General features: G+C 55.5%; 1 protein-coding gene across 4 annotated transcripts in view; it reads left to right on the top strand.

Annotated features, from left to right (window-relative positions):
• Window positions 1-27,274, top strand: part of RGS3 (regulator of G protein signaling 3) — a 77,044-nt gene that overhangs the window by 35,838 nt on the left and 13,932 nt on the right. For all 4 annotated transcript variants that reach the window (XM_032751427.3, XM_072936553.1, XM_030286601.4 and 1 more), the window contains 2 exons: window positions 639-679; window positions 13,414-13,536. In XM_032751427.3, the coding sequence (XP_032607318.3) occupies window positions 639-679; window positions 13,414-13,536 (164 nt within the window). The remainder of the gene's footprint in view (window positions 1-638; window positions 680-13,413; window positions 13,537-27,274) is intronic.

Genomic DNA, 27,274 nt, shown 5'->3' with positions numbered 1-27,274 from the left:
TGCCAACACCACAGTGAAACATGGAGGGCATGAAGAAGGAGAAAAAGGACAAGGCACACCCAATTTCCTCCATCTTGTCCCCTCTGAACCCCTAATCTAGAAACTTAAAATTTTACTTTTGCACCCGTGTCACACTTAATTATTACTCTTATCAAACACTCAAAGCTTGTAATTGATCCTGTAAGATTGAAAACTCTTTTCCATGGGCAGAGATCACAGCCAGTGTCTCTGGGGGCTCTGTCCAGGGGGGTTCCTGACCCCTGCCAGGGTCCCAGCCCTGCCAGGGCAGCCAGAGGGAAGCCCTGCATTCCCACACAGCCCCTGGGAAGCTCCCACAGGCTGCATGTGCCAAGGCAGGTCGGGCAGCAGAACTTGCACGAGGCCTCTGAATGAAGCAAAGTCTTTTCCGAAGGAGAAGCCCAGAGCAAGAGCCCTGCCAGGGCAGTGAGTCCCTGCAGGATCCCGCCGTGCCCGGCCCTGGCAGATGCCACATACATCACCCAGCTCACAGCCTGGTACTGGGGGACAACAACAAACATTCATTCAGTGCTGTCTCTTAGGCAGTTCCTCTGCCAGTGGCTCCACTTGCAGAAATGCAGCTGCAGCTTCACTCTGATCCTGGTTTTTCTTCTCTGCAGGTTCAGAAGATCGCAAGTTCTGCCTCCTTTACCTGGCAGAGGTGAGTGGTGCTGATTTCCACTTTAACTTTCCAGCGAGAGCTGGGCAGGTTCTGACAGCTCTGATCCTTTCTTCTGGGGCAAGGAGCACTGAAAAAAAAAATTGATTTTAACTTCCCTTTAAATGAATTTACCAGAAGCCTGGAAAAGAAACATAATGTCTGTAGAATATGTGAATAAGAAGCTGCTAAGAGGAGCTTGGGCAGCACTAGAACGGGTTTCTTTCCTCCTTCTCCCTGTGGCTCTTCCTTGGGACATCTCATTTTTGTCTTCTCTTAATATTCTTACCACTGGGGGCAGATTTCTTTATCAAATGTTTTGTCATTATTTTTAGACACCTTGCTTTTCTTGTCTTCAAACATCCAGGTTTGGAGCTCCCAAATAAAATAAGGAAGCCCAGTCTGAAAGCAGAATCACAGCTCTAAACCCACATGTAACTGAGTGCTCTAACCAGGTTTGGAGTCACCCAGACATTGGCACAGTCCCCTTTGTCAAGTCAAGGACTCTGCAAAGTTGGTTCACGCTGCACCTCCCTAATGATTGAAGGCCGTAGATTTTTTGTTTTTTGCTTTTGCAGTGACTTTGCTGTGTTCCTGCTTTCAAGGCCTTGTGCTTTCTGAGGTGGAAAGGTGGGTCTGGGAAAGCTCCCCGGGGCACAGAGGAGAAGGGCAAACCCTGCTCAGCAGCACTGTGGAATAATGAGCCATTGTGAAAGCTGGGTGCAAATGCTCAGAGTGGAAGTTGTTCACCTTGAGTGGCTGGAGCTGGGCCAGGGCACGACTCACTGCAGAATCCTGCATTCCTCTTCTCTTCCTTCCCCCCTGCTCCTTCCTTGTCTCCTCTGTGCTTTCCCAGCGTGGCTGGGCAGGAGCTGAGCCTCCCCTTGAGTTTGCTGAGCGTGTCCCAGGGCAATGTCACCCTGGGCTGGTGACAGCTGGGCTGTGACTCAGCCAGGCTGTGCTGGTGTTTGGCTGAGGCTCTCCAGCATTTTCCCAGGCACTTGGAAAAATGCACTCAGAGTCTGATATTTGGTTTAGCAGCTTAGTGCCCCTCAGTAGAAGTGACCAAAACAGATCTGGCTGTGTTTCTTGAGATCTTGAGAAGTGAAGAGGTGTCTTTGTCAGGCTATAATGAAGTGCTGGGCTTTCTTCTGAGGGACCTAACTGGCTGTGAGAGCTCTGGTGATGGAGATCCCTGGTGTCTGCTGTGGCTGGAGTGGAGCACTTGGATAGAAAATGTGAGACTTTTGCTTTCCCACCTCCTGTTCCCCCACAGACTTCAGCAGTCCTGGACTGGCCATGCTGTGGGACCTGCAAACCTTGGCTGTTCCTCCTGGGGTGTTTTGGGGCAGGTCACAAGTGGAGTGGACCTTCCCAGCCCGTGTGACCAGCAGCTCTGCCACATGCTGGGCCCCAGGGGTGGGTGTGCACCCCCTGCACTGGCCAGCCAGGCTTTGAGGTGACACTGGGGCAGCCCCTGGCTCAGGCACAGACCTTGCCAAGCAGGATGTGCCCCGTGCCACCCTTCCCTCCCCACCCCATGGCTGCTGGTCTGCCATGAGCCAGAGGGACCAGCTGCCTTCAGGGTGAAGGGGACAGTAACCTCCCAGCTGCAGGTGCCATTGGGCTCTTCAGCAGTGGGAAATTGGGGTTTGAAAGGGGAACAGAGTGGGAGATGTGTCTGTGAGTCAGCAGTGAGCCACGGCAGGATGAGGCTCTCCCAGCAGACTTCTCTCAGACTTCTCTTCTGGGAAACAGTGACCTGCAGGTCACCTCCCCAGGAGCCACGTGGAGAGGGTGACAGGGCTGCAGGGGCTGGGGATGAAGCAGGAGAGCAGGAACCTCCCAGATGTGCAGCACAGGGGTTGTGCCCTTGGCCCCAGGTGGAGAGATGGGCTCTTCTGAAAGGATGGGATGTTCTGGGAGCCAGCCTGGGAGCATTCCAGCATCTGATTCCTGCAGTGAAGCCAAGAAGAGCATTTCCTTCAGGTTGTTTCTCTTTTCTTCTTTGCATTCACATTTTGGGAGCAGACCTTTGCTTACAGGGCTGTGGGGGTGCCACCAGGAGGCAGGGAGGGAACCCTCAGAGGGGTCCCTGCAGGCTGGCTCTGACAGAAACACTGCAGGGGGGCAGTGGGGAGGCTTTGGGTGCCTCTCTGGCCTGGTGGGAGGGTGGGTTTGTGTGATAAGGTGATTTTTGCAGTGGGCTTGCTCTCAGATGAAGGCTGGGCACTGGAAGTGGCACTTGCAGCACACATGGGGCTGGAGAGAGCCCCTGGGCCACCCCAGTACAGCTCTCCCCACCACTGGACAGATCTGGTGTCCAGTGGGTGCCACACTCTGGTTGTGGCACCTTCTTTTGCCCTGGTGAAAAGCTCATCCTCCTTCCTGCCTGTGGGAACAGCCCTCTGCAAGGATGGATTCCTCCGAGGGGCTGGCTGTGCCCTGGGGACAGGGATTGCCCTGGATAGAGGCTGGCTGTACCCTGGGGACAGGGATTGCCCTGGAGAGGGGCTGGCTGTGCTCTGGGGACAGGGATTCCCTTGGATAGAGGCTGGCTGTGCTGTGGGGACAGGGATTGACCTGGAGAGGGGCTGGCTGTGCCCTGGGGACAGGGATTCCCCTGGAGAGGGGCTGGCTGTGCTCTGGGGACAGGGATTCCCTTGGAGAGGGGCTGGCTGTGCCCTGGGGACAGGGATTCCCTTGGATAGAGGCTGGCTGTGCCCTGGGGACAGGGATTCCCTTGGATGGAGGCTGGCTGTGCCCTGGGGACAGGGATTCCCCTGGAGAGGGGCTGGCTGTGCCCTGGGGACAGGGATTCCCCTGGAGAGGGGCTGGCTGTGCCCTGGGGACAGGGATTCCCCTGGAGAGGGTCTGGCTGTGCCCTGGGGACATGTTCAAGCTCCTGGGAGTTGGGGTGAAGGGGATCAGGACTGCCCACCCCTGACTGCTGGTGGCAGCTAGAAGGGATGAGGGTGATAAGGGCAGGATGTGTGAGCTGTCATGGCTTTTTGGCCCCGTGTCACCCTGAGGGGTCTCCCCCCATCAGGACCTGCCCCATCCCTGGCCTGGCAGCAGCTCTGTGTGTGCCCAGAGCCCTCTCCTGGCTCAGCCCTCGGGGTGCTGCTGGTGGCTCTGGAGGGTTTGTGGCGCTCTCAGCTGTCGCCTGGGCTGGGCAGACACATCCATTGTGCTGCTGTGCCGGGCTGGGAGCTTGGAGGAAGCTCTTGAGCTGCTGTTTCTTGCCCACAAATCATCTACAATGAGCACTAATGTGTTTAGTGCTGCTGAGAGCTGAGAGGAGCCCATGGGGCTGGGCTGCCACTGCCTTTGCTGCAGGAAGAGCTCTCTGCTGAAGCCTTGAGATCAGTCTCTTGCTTTTGCTCATCTTGAGGGTTTCTGAGTAATGTTCTGACCCATAAGGTCATAAATTTGCATTTGGATCTGCCACGTTACAAAACGAAAGTATGTTCTAATCTCTGTGATTTGTTTAATTTATTATAAACAAGAGAGAAAATTCCAACCTTCAGGAAGTGTCACAAAACAGCTTCTGCTGCTCATCCTGTCTAATTGTGTGTAATAAATCACTGCACAGAGTTTAAACCCTGGGCAGGCTGGTTATTGCAGGCAGAGCTAGCAGGAGCTGCAGAGCCTGCTGTGGGTTCCAGCACAAGGGGTGTTTGTTTTTCAGCCTCTCCAGGGTGTGAATTGCAGAGTTTGGAGATCCTGAGTGCAGATGGACCCAGTTCTGGAGGGGCACTTGGCATGCTGGATAGGCTAAATGAAGAATGGGATTGGAATGTGAAAGCAGAGGGAGGTTCTGCACTGAGCTGCCCCCTTTGGGAGTTTTGTTCCTTCTGGTGGCTGTGATAGTCCCAGCGCAGACACCAGCCAGGATTTTGGAGGTGAAGGTGGTACCTTTTGGTGTCAGGAATGCTGTGTGTCCCTGGGATCACAGGTTGCCAAGGCAGGGTCACCTGGAGCAGGTGTCACAGGAGCGTGTCCAGGTGGGTTTGGGATGTCTCCAGAGAGGGACACTCCACACCCTCCCTGGGCAGGTGTTCCAAAGCTCTGCCACCCTCATGGAGAAATGTTCTTCCCCATATTGGGTGGAACTCCTTGTGGTTTAGTTTATGGCCATTACAGCTCCTCCATTTTTTCTATTTGCCAGCTGATATGTTAAAAAGTCCTGCCAGTGCATTGAGACCTGGCCTGGGCATCTTTCCTTTCAGGATTTCAAATCCAAAGAGCACAGTGTGATGTGGAACAGCCCCTGCCTGTGTCAGCCTCTGGCTGATTTGAGCACTGCAATAGGTGGAAGTGGCACAGGGTGCCCAGAGCAGCTGTGGCTGCCCCTGCATCCCTGGAAGTGTCCAAGTGTTGGATGGGGCTTGGAGCAACCTGGGACAGTGGGAGGTGTCCCTGCCCTGGGAGGGGGTGGGATGGGACGAGCTTTAAGGTCCCTTCCAACCCAAACCAATCTGGGATTCTGGGATTCAGTGTGAACCCACATTTCTGCACCTGACAGGATTTGCATTTTCCCCATCCCACCCCATTCCCTGCAGGACACATGTACCTCGTGGGATGTGTACAAGCTGTCAGAAGGGAAGGTTTGCTGCCTGCTGGGAATGGGCAGCCTCACAGGGAGCCTGTGGGGCTGTGAGTGTGCTCCAGGGCTGCATTCACACCCTTCCCTGCTCCGGAAATATCCTGCTGAGAGGAAACTGCAGGTCAGGGGTTTAATGCATTGTTACAAGTGTTTGATTCCAACCCAACGACTTAAAACCAAACAGCTCAGTAAGTTTTTCCTTTGAAAAGCACTGGCAAATTTGATCTTTTTTTTCGTCTGGAAGATTTCATCTGCAGACACAGGAGTTTGTCTTGGGAAACAGAAAATCCTTCCAGTAGCAGCTCCTTGTGCTGCTGTGGTGAGCACTCGTGCAGAGCTGAGAAGATTGATGTTCTGAATCTGTGCCTGAGCTGGCTCATGCCCATCCTGACTGCAGAGGGAGAGCCTCTGGACAAGTGCCAGAGAAATGCCACTGTCCCCACCTTGCCCCATCATAGAATCCCAGACTGGTTTGGGTTGGGAGGGACTTTAAAGATCATCTTGTCCCACCCCTGCCATGGCCAGGGGTGCCACTCAGCAGACAGGGCCTTGGGCACCTGCAGGGATGGGGCAGCCACAGCTGCTCTGGGCTCTGAGTGGACACATCCCTGCACAGAGGCTCCTGCTCCTGTTCCTGCTCCTGCTCCTGCTCCCACACTCAGCTGCTGCCAAGGGAATGCTTTGGACAAATGGATCACAGCCATGCTGTAGTCTGTGTAATGTGCTGCACTCCATCCATGTCCCAGCATTCATTTCCCAAAGTGTTCTCTGCTCCTGTGGGAGTCAGCGCTGCTCATTGAGTGTCCTTTGGGATGTGGCATTGTCCCAAGGGGAGAGCCCAGGTTCTGTCTCCAAATAGCAAATCTGAATGCTGGGAAAAGCAATTCACTGATGGCACAGAGGACAAGCCTCAGGGACACTGGGACATGGCAGATTTTATACACCTGGGTAATCTTGGAGCTGGCTGTTCTGGACACATCATCAGGAGAGTTTGGAAGGAGAATTTTGGGCACTGTCTTGGCAGACCTAGAGGGCATTTGGGCAGATGGTTTGGTGATAGAGAAGAGGGCAAAAGGGCTGGGCAGGGGGTGACATCAGATCTGCAGCTGAGGGGAATTTGTTTAGTGAAAAGGGAGTGGAGATGAGCCTTTGTCTGGGAAATGGGCTGTATGCTCTGTTGGAATTGTATCTCAGTTTCCTCTCGTTCACAGTAGGACAAGAGATGGTGCTTGTCGGGTTTGTGGCTGTAATTTGTCTGATGGGCTTGTCCTGCCCAGAGGAAGGATCCCCTGGGCTGTGGGGGAGAAGGCACTGCAGGCAAGGCTGCAGGGGCTGGGATTGGTCCCAGGACTTGAGGTAGAGACAGCCTGGAGACTCCTTGCTCTCGCCAGTTTTGTGACACGAATATTCTGAGAGAACAGAACTGTGTACCTCTGTTCCCAGTCCTGTTTAGGGGAAGGGGGGGACTCCCTCTGCTCCAGCCATTCTCCTGCTGGTGGCCAGGAGATGTTACCAGATGAAAAATCCTTTTCTGCTCTTTGACATTTCCTTTGTTTCCTCCGTGGCTCCTTTCTGGGATGCTGGAGAGGTTCCCCAAGCCTTGAGTCACCCAGCTCACTGAGGGCTGGACACTGAGTCCCTCTGCCATTCACACTCACAGCAGCAGCTTAACTCTTTCCTGAGCTGAGCTTTCCATTTTCCCTCCTCCAAAGGCCATCACTCCAGTCCCTGCATTTCTCTCCCAGGAGCTGCCCAGCCCAGCATCCCCACGGCAGCCCCAAGTCCCAGCTGCAGTGGCAATGTCCCCCTGGCCCAGGCTGCTCCTGGGATGTCCCTGGAGCTGGAACACCGTGGCAGTGGCTCTGGAGTTGGTGGCCAGGCTGCTGCTCTGTGCAGACAGAGCCTGGGCTTCACCTCCTCAGCCCAGGCGTTTCCCTGGGTCAGATGTTTGGTGGCACCAGTGGCAGAAGCCCCAGGCTGGCGTGACCCAGAGCTGGGCACAGGGCAGCTCCTGGGCACTGCCAGCCCCAGCTCAGGCTCTGCAGCAGGGCAGGCAGTGCTGTGTCCCAGCTGGAGGAACAGATAAACAGGGACACTCTCCTCTCCTGGTTTGGTGCTTCTTTACACAGCTCAGCCTGAACCTGAGTGTTGAGATAACCAAAAATTGTGAGCTTATTATCCCACAACTTTAATTTTGGGCTCACATTTTCCAGATGTTGGCAAAAAGAAGAGTTGATATGGTGTAGTTACAGCGCTAGAGAGATTTTTAAAAAGCCCAGGCAGCACGGGGTGAGGATTTCAGAGGGCCCTGGGGCTGTTTGCACAGGCTGGAGCTCTCTGCCCATGGGGCTGTGCCAGGGAAGAGGCATGGAAAGATCTGGGAAAGCTCTGGGGCTGTGCTGGCACTGGGTGGGTGAGCTTGGTGCCACTGGGGCCACTCAGCTCTGAGCTGTTTTCCTCTGCCTTGAGAGAAAAGGATGTCTGCAGAGCAGAAAGGTGCTGGCCCTGCTCTCTGTTTGCCAGGGTGGTGTTTGCAGCAGGAGCTCCGTGCCTGCCTTCTCTCAGGGATTCCTAGGAAGGCTTTTACCTGATGAGCCACTTTAAGACAACTTCCTGGCCTGGGAAAACAGCCCTGTCTCCTCACTGGCTGCTCCACAGTGGGTGGAAAAGATTTTTCAGGCTGATTCTGCTCCTGGAGGTTCAACAGAGAACCACAGAATAACAGAATGCTTTGGGTTGGAAGGGATCTTAAAGCTCATCTTGTTCCAGCCCTGCCATGGCCAGAATGCCACTCCCTAGATCAGGTTGTTCAGGATTCTGTCCAGCCTGGCCTTGAACACTTCCAGGGATGTGGCATCCACACCCTCCGGGCATCCACCGGGCCATGCCATTATCAGTGCTCCCAAAACCAAGACCCACAGCAGAGCCATGCAGAGATTGCTGTGTCCTGCCAGTGTTATCTCCATGCACATCCCCTCCTGCAGCGCCCCTGGCACCTTTTGGGCATCCCAGCTCTAGCAGGGTCCCTGCTGTTAGTGCCAGGGTTTGTTTTATGGGCATCACCAGTGTGCCCAGCAGTCCCAAACCCACAGGAAGAGCCGTGGTCCCCCCACTCCCCCAGCATGGGAGCAAACAGAACGTTCTCACCAGCCCTTGGCTGGTGGTGCATGAAGTCAGCAGGCAGCATTGCCCGTGTTTTGTGCACAGGATATTCCCAGGGCTGGCTGTTTCTCCCTGGGAAGGTTTGCTCTGTGATTTGGAGCCATTGTAGTCTGGAGCAGTTTCCGAGGTACTTCCCCTCTGGGATCTCTGCTGCCTTTGGCCATGGCCCAACACCCGGAGCGTTGGAGGCCAGGGGCTGGCAGGGTTTGTCCCCAAAGCACCCTGCCACCAACCCTGCGGGAGAGGAGCCCGGGGAAGGAGCAGGAATGCATCTCTGCATCTGTGGGAGGAGATTGCCCAGAGCTGCTGTGGCTGCCCCTGGATCCCTGGAAGGGCCCAAAGCTGTCGGAATCTGAGGTATTGATGATTCTGAGATTGTAGAAAGTCTCTGTCTTTCAGCCCCACTGCCAAAGCAGAAGCCATAATTGGTCTGTGCTGGTTCCAAGGTTGTTTATTCTGTTTATCTCTAACATGTTCTGCTGCCCTGCCGCAGCTCTGTCCTGCAGGGCAGCGTGTGGGGCTCTGCCCTCAGTGGGATGGTACAAACATTAAATACCACAAACTACCTGTGCTGGATTTACAATAACGTGCCAATATCTGTCACCTACGTTGGACAGTGTGTCCCCAGCCTGAACCAACAGAAAAATGCCAACACCACAGTGACACATGGAGGGCATGAAGAAGGAGAAAAAGGACAAGACACACCCAATTTCCTCCATCTTGTCCCTTTTGGACCCCTCATCTAGGATCCTAAAATTTTACTTTTGCACCCGTACCACACTTAATTATTAATTATCAAACACTCAGAGCTGGTAATTCATCCTGTGAGATTGAAAACTCTTTTCCATGGACAGAGATCACAGCCAGTGTCTCTGGGGGCTCTGTCCAGGGGGGTTCCTGACCCCTGCCAGGGTCCCAGACCTGCCAGGGCAGCCAGAGGGAAGCCCTGGATTCCCACACAAGGCCAGGCTGGATGGGGCTTGGAACAGCCTGGGATAGTGGGAGGTGTCCCTGCCATAGCAGGGGTGGCACTGAATGGGCTTTAGGGTCCCTTGCACCTCCAACCACTCTGGGATTCTGTGGCATGACCCCTCCCTCCCACCCTGGGAATGTGTCCCTCACACAGCCAGGAGAGACAGTGGTGAGAGAACAGCCCTGGGCTCTGCTGGGCACTGAGCTCAGGGCACCAGAGGTGTCAGACTGAGTCTGGCTCCTTATTCCTGTGGTTTCTCAGCTTTGCAGTGTCACAGAGCCCCGGGGGCCCTGCACAGAGGGGTGTCTGCAGTCAGGGGCTTGGTGTTTGGGGTGTGGGGGCTCCTCCTGTGATGCTGACATTCTCAGGGGGCTCCTCTCATGATTTATGGGCTCCAGAGTCCACAGCCCCTCCTTGTGTGGTGTCTGCTGGGGTAGCAGGAGCTCTGCATGGCCAGACCTCTCACCTGGCTGCCATGGGGCTGGGTCTCAGCCTGAGGGAGCTGCTCCCATGGAGCAAGAAGAACTTTTCCTGCAGATCATGCTTGGCTGTAGCAGGACCTGTCTGGGGCTGGTGTTGGCTGGCTTGGGCCATGTGGGAATCCAGAGCTTCCCTCTGGCTGCCCTGGCAGGTCTGGGACCCTGGCAGGGGTCAGGAACCCCCCTGGACAGAGCCCCCAGAGACACTGGCTGTGATCTCTGTCCATGGAAAAGAGTTTTCAATCTTACAGGGTGAATTACAAGTTTTGAGTGTTTGATAAGAGTAATAATTAAGTGTGGCACTGGTGCAAAAGTAAAATTTTAGGATCCTAGATTAGGGGTTCAGAGGGGACAAGATGGAGGAAATTGGGTGTGCCTTGTCCTTTTTCTCCTTCTTCATGCCCTCCATGTTTCACTGTGGTGTTGGCATTTTTCTGTTGGTTCAGGCTGGGGACACACTGTCCAACGTAGGTGACAGATATTGGCACGTTATTGTAAATCCAGCACAGGTAGTTTGTGGTATTTAATGTTTGTACCATCCCACTGAGGGCAGAGCCCCACACGCTGCCCTGCAGGACAGAGCTGCGGCAGGGCAGCAGAACATGTTAGAGATAAACAGAATAAACAACCTTGAAACAGCACAGACCAATTATGGCTTCTGCTTTGGCAGCGGGGCAGAAAGACAGAGACTTTCTACAATCTCAGAATCACCAATACCCACAGATTCTGACAGGGCCATTCTCTGCAGTACCTGCTGTGTTCTCCTGCTCTCCTCGGGCAGTGTGGGGCCCTGGTGCTGGCACTGCCCTGGAGCTCTGGGCTCACCAGTGGCTCCTGAGCACACAGCACCTGCAATAACATGTTTGTCACTGGGGGAAGGCAGGCAGAAAACCACTGGCAGCCACTTCAGTCGCTGCTTTATCTGGCGGCAAACGCCCCTTTCACGCCATCTGCATCCTCCTTTCCCAGCACCGGGAGATTAAACCCTGTTTTCTCTCTGTAAATATTGGCAGGCCCAGAAGCAGCCTCCCTGAAGGAAAACAATCACGGGGAGGCTGTTCCCAGCTCACAGGGCAGCGTGTGCAGCCACAGCTCCCTGTGCCCCTCCCCAGCCTCCCCTGGGTGGGCAGCTCGGACCCGGCTCCAGGGACACGTGCCACAAGTTTTATCCCAAATAACACCCAGCCCTTCATCTGGCTGCGTCCCAAAGGGTTTTGCCTGGCTTTGGAGGCAGCTGCCAGTGCTCAGCCCCTGCAGGTTGGGCTTTCCCCAGTCCAGGTGAAAGTTTTTGGGAGAGCAGGTTAATGGAAGAGGGAAAACCAGAGCTCTTTCCTTGGGAAATGTACATTGGAGAGGTTAAATGCCGATGTGGTGGTAATAAAAAATGTACATGTTGGATAAAAGCAATTTTGGCTGTTCATGTCCCCCCTCAGCCTTGCCCACAATGCCTTGGACACACCTTGGGGTGGTTGCCTTTCCCTGAGTTGAGGAGCAGAGGAAATCTGCTCTCCTGGCTGTGACATTCCGGGGTGGCCGAGGTCAGGGAGCCTGCAGCAGCTGAGGGGGAGCAGAGGGCACTTTGCTCTTGGGAGCTGAGCATCCTTCGTGCTAAATCCAATCAAAGAGATGGGCTGTAATTGAATCAAGGAGGGGCTCAGGGCAGGGCTAGGTGAGCTCTGTGTCTGTCACAGCAGAGGAGACACGAGATGTCCTTGGAACTGCTTTGAGCCTCCTCCAGGGGAATTACAGGAGCTGGGCAGGGCTGCATCAGTTACAGCATCACAGCTCCTTGCAGCTGCCCCATGGCTTTGGGGCTCTGCTGAGCTATTGCTTTGTTCTCTTCTGACCACAAGTGTGGGGCAGGAAAATGCCAGCCTGGATTCCATCCCAGCAAATGGGTGCTCATCCTCCCCTCTGAAAGTGGGAATGACTTCCTAGGGATGAGTGGTGATCACAGGGGTGCAGCCTGGTGACATGCAGGTGTGGGACTGGGAGAGACTGGGACGTCCACAACGGGAAAAATTCACTATGACACTCCAGGGATGCTCTGAGCATCACTGCCACCCAGGATCTGGGGGCAAGGGGGAGCCCCACCACTTCCTGTCCATGAATCCCAAACCTCTGCTCGTTCTGATTGTGCTCAGGAAGCCTGAGAAGGGATTTTCAGTGTTAAAGCCTGCAGGAATAAGTGTGGGGATGTCCTGGCATAAGAAAGCTCAAACTTTCTCCTTCATGGAAGTCTCCTGGAAGGGGCAAAGGACTGAACCAGAACCCTCTTTCCCAGGAGGTGATGTGGGAGCTTGGTTTATTTACCACTTTAGGGGATTTTGGATGAAACATGAATGAATTCCCATCCAATGCAAACAGTGATTTAAATGGTGTGACTAAAGAGCATTTCCCCTTCTGGCTGTGTTATGTCTCTGGAGTCACAAAGCTGCAGGTTCTCTCTGACCTTTCTGGGAAAAAGCAGCTACTGGGGACCTGCCCTTCTGGAAGGAAATTCTAGGGGGAAAGAAAAGTTTTTTTTACGGACCTTAGTGAACGACTCTTTTTTCCTTTCTTTGCAGTCTGCCCTAAAGTTGTGCTTTTATTTTTTTTTTTTCTCTTCCCCTCTGGCCACTTAAGGAGATGATCCAACCTTGGGCATTTCTGGACCCTTTATAAAGTGAAACGTGCAAATTCCCAGCAGGCAGCAGATGTTATAATGCTTAATTTTTTAGCATGAGAGATAAGCATTGCAGGGCTGGGAGACAGCTGCTGAGAGAACTTGGTCAGAAAGTTCCTTAAGTGAGTGAGATTTGGACAGGTTTTGAAAGAAACCTGTTTGAAAGAAACTTCACTGATTTTGAAAGAAAACCTGTCCAGGAGGAACAAAGATGTGTGCAGGGAAGGGCACAAGATGAGGCAGGCTCAGCTGGGATGACTTCCCATCATTTCTCTTAATTCCTTCCTTGCTGCATTTTGCTAACAGACCATGTGTGACCATAGCTGGAGTTTATCCCCAGATTCATCCTGGTGTAAAGTGAGGAGCAGGATGGGGAGGCTGCTCTGGAGTTTATCCCCGGATTCATCCTGGTGTAAAGTGAGGAGCAGGACAGGGAGGCTGCTCTGGAGTTGATCCCCAAATTCATCCTGGTGTAAAGTGAGGAGCAGGACAGGGAGGCTGCTCTGGAGTTCCCCTGAGCTCTTCCTCCCAGCCCCACCCAGCCCAAAGGCTCTCGGTGCCTCATTAATGTTTGCATATGGCAAAGAGCAATTTCCACCCTGGTTTGCACTGCAGTGGCAGAGGGTGCAGGACTGCCCATGGAAGCACAGCCAGCTCCCCTGCACCTCTCTCCCTGGCTCTGGAGGGATCTGATTTCCAGTCCCTTTGCTCTCCCCAGGGTGCAGGACAGGGGTGAGAGCTCTCCCTCATCTGCTGTGGTGTGTGGGGACCAAGGAGTTTGCAAACCCAGGCAGGGCCTGCGCCACAGAGCTAATGACCTTCTCCCTGCCTGTGTTTCCTTTACGTCAGAAGTCGGAGTGCTTATTAAGTTTGGAGGCTTACTCCCAGGAGCAGAAGAAGAGGATCTGCTGGTGTCTGGCTGAGAACATCACCAAGCAGCAACATCCGGCAGCAGCTCCTCCGGAGAGCAAGGTAAGAGAGCCACGGGGAGCTGCTCATTCCTCCTGGAGCACAGCAGGCTCTGCCTGTGGGGGGCTTTGCTCAGTGATGCTCCTGCCAGGAGAGCTGTTTGTTTGCCAGGTGAGCTTCGAGTTTGTATTCAGGCACTGCTGTGTCTGCAGCTTCCTGCCCTGCCTGGGAGCAGTGGCTGTGTTTGCATCTGCTGGCTGGAGCGGAGGCAGGCTGGGCTGGCACCTCCCTGCATCTGTATTTGGGTATTTGGACAGCTGAGGCTCCACAAGCCTGTGGCCAGGCTGCTCTGAGAGCTCACCTCTGCGGCAGGATGGGGAGCAGAGGGAGAGGTTCAAGCTGTGATCTCTGGGTGCTGATGAAAAGGCCGAGGTCATGGGAGTAGTGGGGCAGAGATTTGCCCCTTCTGTGCACTTGGGTGGGCTCAGGTGTTTGATCCTGACCCCACAGATGTGCTCAAAGCACAGAGGGGTCGTTTGGGGAGTGCTGTTTTTCAGGCAGCCCCAGCACTTTTCCTGAAGAGCTCCAGCCTGGCCGGGGAGTGCTGTCTCAGCAGCTCTGGCAGAGAAATGTGTGTGCAGGGCTCTGAGGCTCTTCCTGCCCTCTGGGGGTGTCGTGAACACCCTCATCCACCTCCTCTGGGGTTGGAGCTGTGTGGGGCAGTGGCAGTCTCTGCTGGGTCACGTTGTGTGCTGGGGCTTGGCTTGGGATTGCTGGAGAGTGACACTGCTCTGGGAGAAGAGAAACCCCTGTGCTGGCTGTTTGAAGAGCTTTAAGTGCTGCAGATGGGGATTTCGGGGGTAAAACCCTCGTCTCTCTCCCTTGGGCTGTGCAGGGTGTTGGAGCAGCTCCTGCCCCACGTCCCTGTGCCCCTGTGGGGCTGGCCCAGGGCAGGTGGCCCCGGGCAGGGAGATGCGGCTGCGGCTCCTCAGCCTCCCAAACTGGGTCAGCACAAACATCTCCGCAGGAGACAGAGCCTCCGGATTCCTTCTCCTGCACGTTTCAGGCGGACCAAAATAGCAACAGCAGCGCACAAAGCCTGAGAACGGCGTTACCAACCAAAGCTCCCACTCTGCCAGCGGCCCCAGCGGCTGATTCACACAGGTGACAGCGCTGGGCCACAGCTCTGCTGCCCCGTGGGGCATCTGCTGGCACAGCTCTGTGCCCGGGCACGGCGCCCTGCTGAATCCCCTGAGCCTTGCCCTGGCTCTGTGCTCCCCGCCACGGGCTGGGGATCATCCAGGTGAAGCTGTGCAGGGGCATTTCCAGTCTGAGTCTCTCAAACAGGTCCTGCAAAGGGGCATCTTGGTGGGGCTCCATCCTGACAGGAGCTCTGCCCTGTCCCCAGCCCAGACTGTTCATGGCAGGGCGTTAATGCTTTTTTTCTTTTCAAGCTTGGTTTTATAAGCTCTTAGAGATAAGCATTATACCCTTGATTGCTCAGCTATCTTAGGTGGCATAAAATAAGTAGGATGGCTCTTGTGACAGTGTTGGAAATAAAAAGTTTTAATAAAAGGCAAAAAAAAAAAGTTCTTTATAGAGAAAAGTGTAGTTAGAGTAAGAAGTTCTTACTCTTACTAAACCACTTCACAAAATCTATTAACTTCTTTTATTCTCTTCTTTTTCTAAAAAATTACTTAAGCAAGACTTTTTAACTCTTGTCCAATTAGCTATCCTTAAGTTTAAAGTCCCCAAAGTCTTATAAAATGTCGTGTAATCAAATAAAAGAAAAAAACTTTTAAGCTTTTTTCCTTTTTAAAAAGACAAAAAGTAACTTATTTACTCCATCAACAAAAAAGACATTCCTACAGGGCGTGGGGCTGTGCTCAGAGCAAAGCCCTGGAGCATCTGCTCCCTGAGTTGTGGAAGGAGCCTGGCCACTGGACAGGTGAAAATAATCCAGAAGACATCACATCTCTTTCAAAGGTTGTTTGGTGTCTCAGTAGATGAGAGGGTGTTCTTTGGGTCCTGTGAGAGCCACCATGGGCCCCCCAACGTCGTGACAAAGGGGATTTATCTTGGCTTGCTGAAGCTGATGGAAATCCCACTGGTGGGGTGTGGGGCCAGGAGGGAGAAAAGGAGTGTGACAGCAACTACTAAATTGAGTTTACAGCACCATTGCCATGCCAGCAAGGTGTAAAGTGCCCAGGATGCAATTTTAAAGCAAAGCTGGTGTGAAATGCAAGAAGGAGCAGCATGGGGAAGGAGCTCCTGAGGGGACAGGGGAGGGTGCTTGGGGCAGGGTGGGCACACAGGGCTGGGCAGGAGCCTGACCTGGGAGAGCTGCAGCTGGGGCTGTGTCCAGGCTGGTTGGTCAGGACAGACCTCTCTGGGGATGCCAGAGCAGCTGGGAAAATCAGCTGCTTCTGCAAGGGAGAACTGATCCATTAGCTTGGCTCACCAGTCATTTGATACTAGGGCTATTTAGGGAAAAGCCCAGTGTCTGGTGCTCTGTGAACAGGCAAATTAAGCTGGAAATGTCAGCCTGGCCAGGAATCTGATTTGCAAAGCCTTCAAAACTGCTCCTGCTCAGCAAGAGGCAGCTCATTTAGCTGTGGCCACAGTCTGGCCATGGGGATGTGGGCTTTGCTGTGGGGTGGAAACGAAGGGCCAGCACAGCCTCAGTGCCAGCAGAGCTGTGCCACATGCCAGCTGTGTGCTGGAGCCAGGAAAAGGGACACTGTCCGGGCACAGAGCAGCTCCTCAGGAGCCTCCATGGCTGCCACCAGTGGCAACCTCCAAGCTGTGCGGAGATCAGACAGATTCTGGGCTTTGGGGTGGTACCTCCTGTTTTTCAAGGCCCCCCTGAGCTCAGCCTGGCTAGGGCAGCACTAAGGGCAGGAAGGTCCCTGTGGCTCAGGGCCAGGCTCTGCAGAGCTGTCACTGCCCCTGGCAGTGCCCCTGGCAGTGCCCCCAGGCAGGATGGTGTCAGGCTGGGCTCTGAGCCCTGCAGGGGCCACGTTGGCACTGCTGCTTTCAGAGCTGGTTTTGGAGCAAAGCTTTTGGTTTCTGGGGGGCTTGAGCAAGTACAGCAGCTGCTTCTGGAGGTGGAGGAAGAGACATCCATGAGGGATGCAGCTGGGAGGGTCCAGCCTGGCTCCCAGTGGGCTTTTCCTGCCAGAGTCAGTTCAGGAGGTGTAGTTTCCCCCCCCTCAACGCAGCCCCCCAAAGAATCCGACTAGCTCAGAGATAGGGGCTGTGAGGGGAGGAATACCAGGAGAGGGATAAATATTCAAAAGAGGCTCTTACCCCAGGGTGTTGGAACAGCTCTCTTTATTCTGTGGTGTCCATGGGAGAGTGGGGCAAAAGAGAAAGAACAGGAAATCTCAGGGGTCTATATAGGTTTTGGACAGGGTGGGCTTTCCTGGCTCTCCGCCAACCCCGTTGGGGCAGGAAGGAGGATCCAGGGGTTATCTTGATCAGAGTCACAGGGTCCCGGGGGAAAGGGGGGCGAAAGGGTGCCCATGAGCTCACCGTAACAAGGAGGAGCTCTGGGGACAGTGTGGCTGTTATTGTGGTCCAGCTCTCTGTCCCCAGTGTCCAGGAGATGTGTGCAAATGGGGCTTTGCTGCCAGTGTAAGACTTGGCTGAACATCCCTGAGCTGCAAACACACCCAGGAATTACCCCGTGGGTATTTTCTCCACCTGCAGAGCCTTCCCCCTCTCCTCCTTGTGTCCAGGCCTGCTCTGGATGCTGCTCCCTGCCCTGTGACCGTGCTGTCAAACACATCCCCAGGGTGAGCCAGCTTGGAGCAAACCTCGCAGTGTGGAGCTGGATGTTGGTGGGGGCTGCCAGGAGCTGCAGCCATGGCAATGTGATTACAGAAGAGCAGCTCTGTGCTCTGACTGAGTTAACCCCGGCTTGGTGCTGACCATCAGTGCTGGGTTAGCCTCACATGGCTGCAGCAGCTCGGGGACATCCAGCCCGACACAAGAGAGGGCAAAGGGACAAAGAGAGGCAAGGCACAGGGCTGGAGCTGCTCCGGCTGCTTTGGCTGCGGGGAAAAGCTCCACAGCAAATCCCCCTGAGTGTAACGGACCTGCTGCCACCGTCTGATTCTCACTGCTTGTTTCTTTGTGTCTTCCACACTCAGAACGGCTGATTACTCTTCCCTTCTGGCTCCGTGACCTGAGATTACCTCGGAGATGATGGCTGGCTGTATCTGAAAGATGCAGATTATCCTTAAGCTAAATAATTACGGACACTCGGTGGCGTGGACTTTGGGAGTCCAGGACGGGTGCTCCCCTTGTTTCCCGAGGGAGGTGGTGGATGCTCAGCGCTTTCCCAACCCTGCCTGGGAGCAGGCGAGGATGACCCGGCTCCTCCTGGCAGCGCTGGCCCCGGTGCTGGGAATGAGGGGACCGGCCCCTTCCTGGCCGTGCCTCTGGTCAGGAAGGGCAGGGCTGTTTCTCTCACTTATTTACACCGTGCTTGACAAAAGCCAGTAAATGAGCTGTCAGTGAAAGCCAACAGTGTGTGATGGAGGGCTGATTGACACCGGGGCTGGTGGGGTGGGAGGGTTCCGGGGCTGGGGGACAGCCCTGCTCCCTGGCACCTGCAGCTGGGGACGGTTCAGTGTGGGTCACCCCTCCCCTGGCCCATCCCCTGCCTCCTCTTCCTCATCCCGAGCACCCCAGGCACCCACCCTGCTGTCCCTGCAGAGCCCCTGCTCCTCGGCACCTCTCTGCCCCCGTAAATCCCTTCTCCTTGCACCATCCAAGGCTCTGGGGTGGCTGTGACAAGCCCCTGGGGACAAGGCTGTGGACAGCCCCATTCCTCCCTGTCCCTCTCAGCAGGTGCTTCACTCACAGCAGTTTAGCCAGAGTGTGATCAGCTCTTCGATGGGGAAGGAGGGGAAGATTTTGTACCTTATTTTGGTTTTGGCCAAAGTCTTTTCCATTTTGGGAACCTGCTGCCCCATCAGTGCCAGCTCTGCTGCAGGGGGTTCTGCTCATCTCCTGCTGTGGGGCAGGACATGGCCAAGGTGCAGGAAACCTGGATCTTCACCAGAGCCTTTCCTTCCACATACCAACACGAGAGGCTGGCCAAGGCTGAGCACATCACAGCAGCACCTGGAGGGCCACCCTGAACCTGGCCATACCCTCTGAGCACCTAATTGTGCTGTCAGGGGGCCCAAAGAGGGGAGAAACCTCGAGGGTGATTCTGCCCCAGTGAGGGTTAATGCATCAGGTGCAGCCAGGTCACAAAACCAAAACAAAGTCTTGTGGCACTGCTCCACAGCAAGGAGCACAGCCCAGCTCTCACCCTGGGCTGGGGAAACATTGCTCAGGACAGCCAAAGGCTCCATGGACCTGTGAGGCTGTGGGAGCAGAGATGCTCTTTCTCTCTGAGTCAGGCTCTGGATCAGCTCTGTCCACTTAAAAATCTGGAGGAAGCTCTCCCTTCTTGAACAGAGTCATGGAACTACTGACTGGTCTGGCATGGAAGGAATCTTTAAAATCATCCCTTTAAAATCATCCTCATCCCATGGGCAGGGGCATCTTCCACTATCCCAGGCTGCTCCAAGCCCTGTCCAACCTGACCTTAGACACTTCCAGGGATCCAGGGATCATTGGACACTTCAGGGATCCAGGGGCAGCCAAAGCTTCTCTGGGCACCCTGTGCTGGAGCCCCTGCACCTCTATAGTAAAGATTTTTTGCTCATATCTGATCTAACCCTTCCTTCAGCTTAAGGCCATTCACCTGTGTCCTGTCACTTCAGGCCCTTGTCCAAAGTCCCTCTCCAGCTCTCTTGGAACCCTGTTAAACACTGGAAGGGGCTCTAAGATCTCCCCAGAACCTTCTCTTCTCCAGGCTGAGCAGTTGCACATCACTTGGCTTCCAGCCTTCATTGCAAGGACATGTCCCAAGGCCCCAGGGAGCTGGGGTGTGCCTGTGGGGCTGGATGGAATCCTGGGCTGGGGTGCTGATCTGTTTGGCACCTCCCCTGAGCCCTGGGTCACTGAACCTTGGCTGCCCTGGCCTCGCTGCCCAGCCTGAGGCTCTTGGTGCTGTTCCTGGTGGCACCGAGGTCCCAGGGGCTCCCAGCCAGCCCCCAGCACCCGAGGCACAGGCAGGAGGAGTGGACAGATGCCACAGCTCCCCCACGTTTGTTCCTTGGCTTAGCTGGGCTCCTTAGCCATGAGCAGAGCAGAGCTGTCCCCTCTGACAGGCAGCGGCTCCCGTTTCTCTGGGAGATTTCCCCCAGCCAGCCCACACCCCTCATCCCCCCAGCAAGGCTGTGAGCAGCTGCCAGCACTTCCATCATGGCCAGAGGCAGCTTTAAACCCTGGCAGGGCTGGTCCTGGCCCATCCCCAGCAGGGCTGGTGAGAGGGAGAGTGCTGCAGGAGCGGCGCCGCAGCCCGGGGAGGGTGAGATCATTTGCACAGGGTGGTCAGAGCAGCGGCTGAGTGCTCTGAGCCAGCCTGCTGTGATTTAATGAAGGTGCTGTAGTGCTTTGTTGCAGCCTGCCAGGCTGGAGCCCTGCTCTGCTGTGCCCAAGCACCTCCTGCCTCGGGTGGCTGCTCCTTCTCTTCCCTCTGAGCACGGCAGGGACTGTGAGCCTGTGGCTGGGCAGCTTCTGAAGTCAACTTCAAGTAACTCCGTGCAGAAGTTACCCAAACACTGATATCTCTGCAGAGATAAAGATCTGTTCAAAGTTCCAGGGGGCTTAGGGTGGTGATACCCAGAGTGGTGTGGGGCAGGAAGGCACAGCTCCATCCTGCCCCCGTGGCACCCTGGCCCTCCATGAGGCTCGGTGTCCTGCCCTGAATGAGCACCTTCCTGATGCAGCAGCAGGGCAAGGCCTGCCAGCACCACTGCAGGAGGGCTGTGTGTGGCTTTGGGTTTGGGACCGTTTGGGATTCCTCCCTCCTGTGTGTGGCTCTGGCCATGGCCCTGTTGGAGGCAGTCACAGCAGAGCTGCTTTGCCAGGTCCTCTCCTGCTGGTGGATGTTTCCTTCCAGTGGTCTCTGCTGGCAGCAGGAACAGCTTCCTGCACCAGCCTCGTGGTCCTGTGTAAGTGGTGTTGGGATGAGTCCTTCCCAGTGGATCTGCAGTGGCTGAATGCATCAGGCTCTGGTTGTCACCTCCCTCATCCTGCCCAGGGGACAGAGCTCTGCCCTGCCCATAAAGCTGCAGAGATTCCCCTGCTGAGCAGCACCAAAGGCAAAGGGTTCTGTGGGCTGAGTGGCAGTGGCAGGATCTGCTCCTTCCTCCCCCTTTCCCACCACTTGGATTTTTGCCAGGGATATTTATGACCCAGACATCATCTCACAGCTCTGGGTCCCACGGCACCTGCCCTGCACTGATGAGGCTGCAGGCAGCAGCTGGAGCCCGGCTCTGGAGCTGTATCCCATCCCAAAGGGCACAGAGCAGTGGGTGTGGGCAGGCTGGGGTGGTGGCTGGGTCATTCCTCACTGAGAGGGGCCAGGGACATCCAGGTACCCCCAGTGTGGTGACATCCTGTGTCCCACAGACCTGCAGCCAGCCAGGTGGCCTCAGAGAGGAAACAGGCACAAAGCCCACCCGGCCCAGCTCCCTTCAGCAGTGCTGGCAGGATGGGAGCTGGGCACAGCTGTGGGGATGGCTGTGCCAAGGCACTGCTGTCCGTGGTGACCACGTGTGGCTGAGCTCAGCTCTGTGTCCAGTGAGACCAGGGAACTTCCACATTTCCTGTGAGGCAGAGGAGGCAGCACAGTCCTGCTCCACGCCAGGAGCATCCACGTGGCTGCAGCTGGCTGAGCAAAGGGACATGTGTGTGCCCAAGGTCCGTGCTGGAGGAGAGCTGAGCTCAGACTGTCACTGCAGCAGCGAGGACTCACCAGTGAGTGGTGGCTGTGGGGCAGATAAAACCAGGATGTGTCTGAGAGTGGCTGTGCACACACCCCTCAGTGTGCTCTCCCTCTGGAACCATCAGGACAGTGTCTGAGAGTGGCTGTGCACACACCCCTCACCGTGCTCTCCCTCTGGAACCATCAGGACAGTGTCTGAGAGTGGCTGTGCACACACCCCTCACTGTGCTGTCCCTCTGGAACCATCAGGACAGTGTCTGAGAGTGGCTGTGCACACACCCCTCAGTGTGCTCTCCCTCTGGAACCATCAGGACAGTGTCTCAGTGGCTGTGCACACACCCCTCACTGTGCTCTCCCCTCTGGAACCATCAGGACAGTGTCTGAGAGTGGCTGTGCACACACCCCTCACCGTGCTGTCCCTCTGGAACCATCAGGACAGTGTCTCAGTGGCTGTGCACACACCCCTCAGTGTGCTCTCCCTCTGGAACCATCAGGACAGTGTCTGAGTGGCTGTGCACACACCCCTCACTGTGCTCCGTCTCTGGAACCATCAGGACAGTGTCTGAGAGTGGCTGTGCACACACCCCTCACTGTGCTCTCTGGAACCATCAGGACACTGGCCTGTCCTGGTCAGTGAAGTGGAATCCCAGCAGGAGAAATGCCCAGCCAAGGCAGTGGGGTCCCCAGCCCCGTGTGCCATGAGAGGGCCCTGGCCTTGAAAGAGAAGAGGAGAGGCAGATGGTCATGCGTGGGCTGTCCCCGGGATGGACACCATCCACATCCACCATCCTGCCTGTTTATTCTCCCTGTCCATTAGGGCTGAGCCGCTCTCAGAGGTTGAGGTACAAAGGGCAGAGCACCCCTTTGCAGAGCATCCCCCACTTCAGAGCCGTCACTTCGCCACAGAAAACAGTTTGGGGGAAAAAAACCCAGGAACAGCGAACTTGCAGCAGAGTTTCCTTAAGCAGGAATCCCCGGGATCTCTGCGCTCGGTGGCGCTGGGGGCAGGACAGGGCAGGAGAAGGGGAGCGCGGCGGCTCGCAGGGTGATGATGATGATGATGATGATGATGCACGGCCCTTCCTCAGGGCACAGCTGTCAGCAGGTACCAGCACCTCCAGGGACAGCCGGCAGAGCCATAAATAGCACGAGGGGCAGGAGTGAGCCGCGCCGGGGGAGGCTGGCGCGGTTTCAGCCGCCGCTGACACGGACATTACCGGCGGCGGGGCTGGCGGGGCCGGGCTGCGCTCGCTCGGCCCGGGGGATGCAGCTGAGAACCCGCCTTTGGTAGGTTTTTCAAGCAAAGGCTGCAGCCTGAGGGCCGGAGCCTGGGCTGGGCAGGATCCGGCTGAGGAAGCTCAGGCTGAGGGCGTCAGGAGCGCTGATGTCCTTGGGGATCCAAAGCTCCGCTCCCTGCCCTGCCCTGCTCTCTCCTGGGGAACCTGTGGCTCCTGCACAGCCCATTTGCCACCAGGCTGGGCTTGAGGGTTGGTAAGGTGCATCCAGGGAGAGCCAGCGGGCTTTTGTAGCGTGGGGATGTTTTGAGGCTCCCTCTCAAATCTGGGCTGTGCACGGCTGTGCCATCGGCACCAACTGGCTCTTGCTGTGGGATCAGCATTGCAATGTGCCCACAATGTGGATTTTCTGCTCCAGGACTTTTGCAGCCTTTTGGTTACCGTCCCTGCAGTGGCACTGGGGACCAAGCAGCAGGTTCAGCAGGAATTGCAGCCGTGGCACGCTCGGAATCTCGCTGGGGATGGAGGGGATGGGGTTGGGACTGCCGGGCAGCTGCGGCTCGGGGCTGGCAGCGGTGTCGAGTCCCTGCTGACGGCGTGGAGAGGCTTGGGGTCCCGGCTTGGGACCAGATGATGACACCGAGACGTGGGGTGCGAGCTGAGCCTGCACCGAGCTCCTGTCCCCGGCGCGGGGTGCTGCCCTCGGGTGAACGTGGGGAGCCGCGGGGCTGGGGCTGGGCAGAGCCCCGTGCACAACGACCCGCCGGGATCGCAGGATGGGGAGCGGGGTCTGTGCAGGGATCACGGCATCCTCCCGTGCTTCCTCCCCCAGGAGAGTTTCTCCTGCCCATGGCCGGGATTTTAGGGCGGTACAAACATCACCCTCCCATCTCCCATCTGCACCTCCACCATCACTGCCCTGCCCCAGGCGCTGCTGCTGCTCGGGTTCATACATCCGCGCCGCTTTTGCTGTTACACTAATTGCTCGGGATCAATTATTCATTGTGCAGTAATGAAGCAGGGTGAGGGTAGGAAGCCTGGCTGTGCAGCGAGCCCTGGGCTCTGGCCGGCCTCGCAGAGGGTGAGGAGCAGAGCTCGGGGAATGCTCCTCGTCAGCACTTTCACAATTACTCCCACAAAGATTTTCTCAAGTTTTGGTAGTTCTGCTTTGCATTTCTGGCTTTGCTTTCTTCTCCTCAGCCCCGTGCTGTGCTTTAGGTGCTGTTCCCTGTAGCTGTGAGCTTCCTTGGTTCTTAGTTGTCACTTTGAAATCCTGAGGTGCTCAACAGCCTTTCACAGTTAAAAGTTTCCGATCTGGTGGATCTGGGCACAGTTTGTCCCATGCTAAGAACCCAAATTGTAAAATATTTTCCTTCTGCTTTAGGAAAGACCTGTTTTGGAATGGTTGATGTTTCCCTGGATGATGTAGGTGCTCTTTTTTGTATCAGCTGCAATCCAGCTGATGTGGGGTGGGATATTGCCTCCAGCACAGGGAACCCACTGCTGTCTGCATCTCTCCCAAAATAACCTCGGTGTCATTCCCATGGAGTTAAATGATTCTGGGGACAGCTGAGGCATTTCAGAGCAAAGGTTTTTGAAGGGCAGCAGGAGCTATGAGGCACAGGGAGGATGGAGTGGTCAGGGACAGCCACAAGATCAGCTCTTCCTGCAGTCCATTCACTCCTCCTGGGTGAGAGCACAGCTGGAGCAGCACAGCCCTCACCCTCCTGCTCACATCTGTGTCCAGCAGCCTGCAGGGACTTCCCTGCTTTTCCCAATCCCTGGTTTTGGCTGAGAAGGTACCTGGGTGCAGGGCAGCTCTCTGAGCTGGGTTTTGTCTCCTCTTCCTCAGCATCACCACAAAAGAAAGAAAAAACCTGAGCATCCCCATCAGGAGCCAGGAAAGGCTGAATTAAATATCCCCATGGCCAGGCATTCCTTGAGCCACAGTGGCTCCATGACTGAGAGGGGCAGAGGCTTTGAAAAAAAAACCAAAAAAAACCCCAACAAAACCCCCCAAAAAACCCCACAAAAAAACCCCACAAAACAAAACAAAATAAAAAACCAACCAAAAAAAAAAAAAAAAACCAAACCAAAAAAACCCCCCCAAAAATCCCTGACCTCCCCTTGCTGGGGATTCCAGGGAATGCCACACGTGACAGCACCTCTGGCAGCAGGAGAGCTGGCAGCACCCGGGCAAGGGCAGGGCAGGCTTCAGCTCTCAGCTGTGCTGCCTTCATGGCTGGGCTTTTCCCAGCTGGAAGTCGCAGCTGTGGGCCACCAGCAAGGCCACATTATTTAAAGGAATGCTGGAGAAGTCAAGGTTGTGCTGGCACTCGTTGAAATTTTCTCTGCTGGTGAGCTGGAACAGTCCTGGATGTGAGCAGCAGCTCAGAAAAACCTGCTCGAGGTACAGACAAAGAAGCAGAGGGTTTGTAGTTCTTCTGCCCTGTCTTGGTTTCAATTAAACTTCACAAACTTGAAGAAATGTAATGTTTGAGATAGTGAGTGATCCATGATGGCAAAAAGAACCCAAGGAGTGGGTAACAGGTGCAAGGTTTGAGGATGTTGGAGTAGGCAGGGCAGTGTTGCCTTTTTTTTGGAGTGTGTTGATATTTGTTTAATGAGGAGATTATTCTTAGGAACCCTCTTGCTGTTTCTCTGGTCTCAGACCTATCATCCTCCTTCCCTAAAATGAGGTCAGAGAGCCATCCTGGGCTTCAGAGGCTGCTCTTGCTTCTGCTTTCTCTTCCCCTTCTCAGGAATTGCTGCCTTGGCCTCTCAGTCTGAGACAGAAACTGGAAGAGTGAAGTGTGAGATCCTCTGGGGGGATGGAGTAAATCCCCTCAGCCCCTCGACCTGCCCCGATGCAGACAGGGAAACCCAGATGCTGGGGATGGCAAAACCACTTTGTTGAGTGCAGGGGGAGATGCAGGTGGTGAAAAAAGGGAAATCTGCACGTGGAGGTCAGGGACACCCGGGTGCTGAGAGCAGTGAGACCAAGGCCTTGAGAATGGAGAAATCCAGATGTTGGCTGCTGGCTCCTGAGCTGCTGCTGCTGCAGGGAGAGCATGGAATGTTTTGGGTGAGTCTGTGAGGTGGAAGGACAGCACCTCCTTCAGACAGCACCAGCACTACCTCCACTGCTGCCTCCTCCAGCAGCCCCTTGGCCACATGAAGTGCCGAGAAGGTGTCAGCCCCCCTCAGGTACTGGAAAAGCTGCTCACTGGCTCCAGGGAGGCCTCAGAGCCCCTTTCAGGGTCTAAAGGGGCTCTAGGGGAGCTGGAGAGGGAATTTGGACAAGGCCCTGGAGTGACAGGACAAGAGGGAACAGTTTCCCACTGCCAGAGGTCAGGGATGGAGGGAATACTTGGAAGGAATTCCTGGTGGTGAGGGTGGGCAGGCCCTGGCACAGGGTGCCCAGAGAAGCTGTGGCTGCCTCTGGACCCCTGGAAGTGTCCAAGGCCAGGCTGGACAGGGCTGGGAGCAGCCTGGGACAGTGGACCCCATGGAAGGGGATGGCATAAGATGGGTTTTAGTTCCTTCCAACCCAAACCATCTTGTGAGTCTATGAAACCTGGTCACATCCCCATCCCCATCCTTGAGGTCCCAAGTCAGATATGGGCAGCAAGGTGGCCTTGGCTTTGTGCTGATGAAGTCCCTGGTGCCTCCAGCCAGGAGCAGCTCTGTGGGCTGGCAGTGATGGCATTGCTGCCTCTCCCCAGCCCAGGTGATGCTGAGCAGAGCTCAGCCCTGAGCAGACAGGATTTCACAGCCCAGGTGATGCTGAGCAGAGCTCAGCCCTGAGCAGACAGGATTTCACAGCCCTGGTGATGCTGAGCAGAGCTCAGCCCTGAGCAGACAGGATTTCACAGCCCTGGTGATGCTGAACAGAGCTCAGCCCTGAGCAGACAGGATTTCACAGCCCTGGTGATGCTCCCAGCCCGAGATGGAACCGACCCTCGCTCACGGTGAGGCTGCTGCTCATCCCCTCCATGCCAGAGAAGAGCAGCAGAGGCTCTGATTGAATTAGTGCAAGGATTTAATTTAATCCCCAAATGTCTCTCATTTTAAAGGAGCCTGTTCATTTCCTTCTAGGACCTTATCAGATGCAGGCACCCAGCACTGTGAGCAGAAGGACTGGGCAGTGTTGGGGGAGGGCTTTGTGGGGAGTGACTCGAGGGCTGTGTGGGTTTTTCCTCTAATTATTTCATGAGATAATGATGACAGTGATTGCAAGACAAATAAAGCACCAGCAGCATCATTGAGGCACACGCTGGTGCAAATGGCAGCCTGGTGGGGCAGGGCTGGGAACATTCCCTTCCTACAAGGAATTACTGTGTAATTTCAGCCCAAGGGTGGGGTGAAAGGAGCATTTGCTTTGTGCCTGACACCAAATCCAGCTGTTCCATGGACACAGCGATGTCATGAAGGGACCAAGCACAACGTGCTCTCTGAATTTTTGTCTTCAGACTCACTGGGGGAGTTCAGGTGATGCTGAATGGCTGCTGGGGCGAGCCAGGCTGGGATGGACAGGGCTGGTGCTCTCTGTGCTGCAGGTGACACCAGGACCCTTTGGGTGTGATAAACCAGGACAAGGCACAGCTGGACACATGTGGGCTCACCTGCCCAGCTCTTTGCCCCCCGAGCTCAGGCAGGTGCTGCTGGGGGGTGTCTGTGCTGTCCCCTCTGTGCACAGGGGCTCACACCC

This window comes from Taeniopygia guttata, chromosome 17 (assembly GCF_048771995.1).
Source record: "Taeniopygia guttata chromosome 17, bTaeGut7.mat, whole genome shotgun sequence".
Taxonomy (NCBI): domain Eukaryota; kingdom Metazoa; phylum Chordata; class Aves; order Passeriformes; family Estrildidae; genus Taeniopygia; species Taeniopygia guttata.
The sequence above is the reverse complement of the archived record's forward strand: the minus strand, read 5'-3'. Positions and strand labels throughout refer to the sequence as shown.